General features: G+C 42.3%; 1 protein-coding gene across 1 annotated transcript; it reads left to right on the forward strand.

Annotated features, from left to right (window-relative positions):
• Nucleotides 1-2,820: 2,820 nt before the first annotated feature.
• Nucleotides 2,821-3,142, forward strand: LOC118024422 (ATP synthase membrane subunit DAPIT, mitochondrial). The gene has a single exon (XM_035026363.1). The coding sequence runs from the start codon at nt 2,854-2,856 to the stop codon at nt 3,028-3,030; it is 177 nt and encodes a 58-aa protein (XP_034882254.1). The 5' UTR covers nt 2,821-2,853; the 3' UTR covers nt 3,031-3,142.
• The last annotated feature ends 2,693 nt before the right edge of the window (nt 3,143-5,835 follow it).

A 5,835-nucleotide genomic window follows, 5' to 3' on the forward strand; every position in this document is an offset into this window, starting at 1 on the left:
GGACGCCCTGGGATTGGGTGAGGCGCTGAGGGGCGGGACCGGGCCGCCATCACATCCTGGGATTGGGTGAGGGGAAATAGGTCCCTTGGGCGGTAGGGCGAGAGAGCTCCCCCTTCTGGCCTCCGTCTCCATCAAGTGAGGTTTTCTTTTATTAATTCTCATACACGTGATTGTCAATTAGCATCCGTCTCCCTAGTGATTTGAGTCCGCTTTGCTCCCTGTATTTTGGAGTTCTCCCAGGAAGGAGATGACAGGATACATACCTGGAGAGAGAGATTTATTTTAAAGATGGGCTCTTTTAACCTTAAAAATAAAACTGTCAGTTATTTTACTATCAAAGATGGGGTTATTCAGGAAGAGCAGAGAATTGCAACCCAGGATAAGCAGGCTTGGCAGAACCAGGGGCAAGTCTGGAGAACAGGGAGAGGAGGCTCTTTTTTAGAGGAAAGGGGTTATAGGCATGACACCTGGATAACCTCAGTTATTGAAAACAGGTCAGATAATAGATTATTCACATCAACAGTGAGCTAAATAAAAACTAGACAACAGAAGATTCAACGTATTTGCAGAAGTGGCACCAAAATCTACAATGTTTGTCAATAGTAATGGCTCTGAACGAACAAGAATGGTTATATTACTGTGTGTATTCCCTTGTAGCTTAAATACTGTTTTCTACTTGAGACTATCAAACTAAGAACTATTTCAGGTTTAGTCTGTTATTTGTTGATCAACTAAATGCGAGTCAATTCAACTGATGTACATAAACAATAACCTATTTGATTTGTATACATTTCTATTTTATGCCCATGTTATCAAATATAAATAAATAGCGGAAGGAGGGGACTGTGTTGGTCTCTCATTGGCTGGGCTGTGACCCTCTCTCATTGGCTGGGCTGTGACCATCTCTCATTGGCTGAGCTGTGGCTGTCTCTCATTGGCTGGGCTGTGACCATCTCTCATTGGCTGGGCTGTTGCCGGGGCAGCAGGAAAACTTCCGTCCCGGAGCCGGGTTAGTAAAGCGGTACCCACCTGCGAGGTGCCTCTCTTCCTGGTGGGTCTGTAATTGATAACCAGTGCTGGGCACAGAGCTCCCCCTGCCGGCCTCCTGACTCCATTTTGGTGAGACTTTCCTTGATTAATTTTCACAGCTGACTATAAAAGGTAACTAAGCAGATTTTGTAAAGAACCAAAGGAGATTTTATAAATTAAAAACATTAATAAAATTAATCAAGGGGCGCCTGGGTGGCTCAGTTGGTTAAGCGACTGCCTTCGGCTCAGGTCATGATCCTGGAGTCCCTGGATCGAGTCCCGCATCGGGCTCCCTGCTCGGCAGGGAGTCTGCTTCTCCCTCTGACCCTCCTCCCTCTCATGCTGTCTCTCATTCTCTCTGTCTCAAATAAATAAATAAAATCTTTTAAAAAAATGAATCAATTACATCAACTACATTAAAAATTAAAATGTAGTCTACTGGGCCGATTTAACAGCTTAGATGAGAGAATTAGCAAACTGGAAGATGTCAGAGAAATCATGAAGAGGGGTACTTGGGTGGCTCAGTCGGTTAAACGCCTGCTTTTGGCCTAGGTCATGATCCTGGTGTCCTGGGTTCGAGCCCCACTCCTGGCTGCCCGTATTTCCCTTTGTGCTTTGCTCTATCTCAAATAAATAAAATATTTTAAAAATTAAAAAAAAAAAGTCATGAAGAATGTGGCACAAGGAGACAAACAGGGAAATTACAGGCAAGGTAAGACACATGGAAAATAGTAGACATTTAGCTGGAGTTCCAGAAAAGGGGAAAGGAAGAGGCTATAATTGAACAGAAAATGTCTAAGAATTTTCTAGAACTGATGAAATACACCAGCCCTCAGATCCAAGATCCCCCCAGATCTTAAGCTAGATAAACTAAAGTTTCACACATAGGCAAGTAACAGCGAAATTGCCGATCACCAAAGGCACAGGAAATCTCTAATGTAGCCAGCAAGGAAAGTCAGATTGCTTTGAAAAGATTAACGTCTGGTTTCCAACACTAATACTGGAAGCCAAAAAATGGTGGAATGATTGTCACCAAAAGAATATGACTGCCCAGGGAAAATAAGTTTTTAAGAATGAAAATGAGGGGCGCCTGGGTGGCTCAGTCAGTTGAGCATCTGCCTTCGGCTCAGGTCATGATCCCAGGGTCCTGGGATCGAGCCCCGAGTCGGGCTCCCTGCTCCACGGGAAGCCTGTTTCTCCCTCTCCTACTCCCCCTGCTTGTGTTCCCTCTCTCGCTGTGTCTCTCTCCGTCAAATAAATAAATGAAATCTTTAAAAAAAAAAAAAAAAGGAGAGAGAATTAAAATGAAATAAAGACATTATTCAGGAAGATGGTGGATTAGGATGACCTTAGGCTCACCTCATCCCGCAGCTAAATAAACCACATCTGTGTAAACAACCCAGAAAATGACCTGAAGACTGGCAGAACAGACTCTCCACAGCTAAATCTAGAGAAGAGGCCACATAGAAGAGGGTAGGAAGGGCGGCAACACGGTAGGGAGCCAAACAGACTAAGGGACTGTCTGGGAAAGATGCAAGGGCTCGGAAACGGGAGAGGGCCAGACCCTCACACCAGCCACCCCATCACGGAGAACCGGCATGAAAGCCAGAGGGTCATAATTTCATAAGTTCATACACTCAGTGGGGCTTAACGCTTGGAACTTTTAAGACATTATTCAGACTGAAGACCATTTGCTTTTATTTCTAATGATGCAATTTTCTACCAGCAGACCCTCCCAAAGGAAAACCAAAAGGATGCTTTACAGCCAAAAGAAAAGTGATCATAACAACCGGCGGAATTGGTGCCTTCTGCAAGATTGAAATCATGGCAGGTCCAGAAACTGATGCTCAATTCCATTTCACTGGTATCAAAAAGTATTTCAACTCTTATACTCTCACAGGTAGAATGAATTGTGTACTGGCCACATACGGAGGCATTGCTTTGATGATCTTATACTTCAAGTTAAGGTCTAAAAAAACACCAGCTGTGAAAGCAACATAAATGAATTTTAACCTGTACCTCATCTGTTAAGTTCCCATGCCTGGAGAAGCTAATGTCAACTCATCATGTGATACTCAATTTGTACAATAAATTATGAACCTGGAAAAAAAAAGAAGAGTGATCATAGGTTGTAAAGCTGAAACACAAGAAGGAGCAAAGAACAAAGAAAGTGATACATAAATGAGAAAGTCTAATTAAATAGATTGTAAGAAATAACAGTAAGCCTTGTATGATAAAAATAATTTGAAAAATAATTTACTTTTAATTTAGAAGAGTAAATTGTCCTAAGGTGTTGTGTTTCGTGTTCAAGAGTAAAGGTAAAGGTAGTGATTACCTTTAGTCTTTGATAAATTAAGTGTGCATGTTGTAATTTCTAGAGTGTACTGAAAAATAGAGAATTTATAACTTTCCTATTAGTAAAGGGAAAAATGATCCCAAAGAAGACAAGAGAGTAAAAAACATGGACCAGGTGGGACAATAAAAGCACACATAATAAGAGAGTAGATTTAAAGCCAAATATATCGGTAATTACATTAAGTATAAATGAACAAAATACCCCAGTCCAGAAACAAAGAATATGAGACTTGAAAAAAGTGAAACACAGCTGGTTATATGTTCTCTGTAAGAGTTAAAAGTAAAGCATAAAAATAAGAAAGGATTGGGCACCCGGCTGGCTCAGTCGGGGGAGCATCTGACTTTGAGCTCAGCATCTAGAGTTCGAGTCCCACATTGGTTGTAGAAATTACTAAAAAGATAATAAACTTAATAAAAATAGGAAAGGTTAAAAGAAGTACCATACAATACTAGCCAAGAGAAAGCTATAAATACAACTACATTGATATCAGACAAGTAGATTTTTTTAAAGATTTTATTTATTGATCGGAGAGAGAGAGAGTGCAAGCAGGGGGAGCGGCAGACAGAGAGAGAAGACTCCCCGCTGAGGAGGGATCCCAGGACCCTGAGATCATGACCACAGCCGAAGGCAGACGTTTCACTGACTGAGCCACCCAGGCAGCCCCTAGACAAGTCGATTTTAAAGCAAGCACACCTCCACGTCGCACAATCCAGGGGTGTCAGCTGCACAGACCATGATACAAACTCCCTGCAGTGGGTGCAATTCGCAGAACTGGCAAAATGCATCATTAGTGACAAAGACGGTCGTTTCATCATGATGAAAGCGTTAACACACTGAGAAGGAAAAACAGTCCAGAGGTGGCTCTGGCCTCACACACAGGAGATGGCACTCTACGGGCTGGGCAGTGCACGACCTGCATAGCCATATTCGGTGCCTCTGCCTAAAATGAAAGACAAAACTATAACTCTTCCAGAAAAATAAAATCTAAGAGAAGGACATAGAAGGATGTCTTAAACAAGACACAAAGCCTTAGCTGTAAACTACAGTAGTCATTAAAATGAAGACTTTCTTTTCACCAAAAGATACCTTAGAGAGAATCCAACCCAGAGTGGTATTGGATATTTTTCAATACATATCAGTCACAAAGAACTAGAATCACTATTTTTTTAATCCCTAAAATGTAAAAACCTTCTACAAATTAATAAGAAAAAGACAAACACTGCAATAGAAAAATTGTCTTACATAAAGGAAAATCCAAATGCTGTTAACTTCACTGGTCATCAGGGGGAGAAAAATTAAAAGTATAGTTAGTTTTATACACCACCTCAAATGGCTAAAATTAAAACCTGGCAATGTCAAGTTTTGGCGAGGATGTGGAACAGTTAGAATTCTCGTACACTGCTGGTGGGAGTGAACTTGTCCAACCATTGTGGAGCTCCTTTTGGCAAAATGAGCTACTAAAGCTGGACACTCTGTATCCCGTGAGCCAGAAATTGTACTCCAAGTTATAAACCCATTACAAATTCCTGGACATGTGCACTAAGAGATACGTACAAGGATGTTTGGAGTAGAATGACTTATAATAGCCCAAGACATAAATAGCCTGGGGTGAACACATCCTTCAGTGATCCTCAGGAGTCATGCCCTGTTTAATCCCCCGCCAAGGGCAGACAGAACCTGTGATTTGCTTCTGACCAAGAGAACATGGCAAAGGTCATGGGATGTCACTCTTGTGATTATGTTATATTGTGTAAGACTCCATACTAGCAGACTAGAGCAAGAGATTTTCCTGCTGGCCTTGAAGAAGGAAACAGCTGGGTATGAAATATGAATGGAGGGCACCTGGGTGGCTCAGTCACTTAAGCGTCTGCCTTTGGCTCAGGTCATGATCCCAGCATTGTGGGATCGAGCCCCACATTGGGCTCCGTGCTCAGCGGGGAGCCTACTTCTCCCTCTCCCTCTGCCTGTCTGCCTGTCTGCCTACTTGTGATCTCTCTCTCTCTCTTTGTCAAATAAATAAATAAAATCTTTTAAAAAAATAAAAATAAAATAAAATAAAATAAAAAAAGAAATATGAATGGAGTAGGCCACCTGGCAGGGAAGTGCACTCAGCTTCTGGGACCTGTCCAGTCAACAGCTACTAAAGAGTCAGGGGTCACCTGGGTGGCTCAGTCAGTTAAGCCTCTGCCTTCAGCTCGGGTCATGGTCCCAGGGGCCTGGGATGGAGCCCCATGTCAGGCTCCTTGCTTAGCAGAGTCGGCCTCTCCCTCTGCCATTCTCTGGCTCCCTCTACCGCTCTGTCAAATAAATAAATTAAATTAAATTAAATATTTTTAAAAAATAAATAAAATAAAGAGCCAGGGGGCCCAGGCCGACAGCCAGAAGGGAATGAATTCTGCCAACAATCTTCACAGCCTTGGAAGCAGATTCTTCCCATCGAGCCTCCAGAT

This window comes from Mirounga leonina, unplaced genomic scaffold (assembly GCF_011800145.1).
Source record: "Mirounga leonina isolate KUSES-001 unplaced genomic scaffold, KU_Mleo_1.0 Mir_197, whole genome shotgun sequence".
NCBI classification, from domain to species: Eukaryota; Metazoa; Chordata; class Mammalia; order Carnivora; family Phocidae; genus Mirounga; species Mirounga leonina.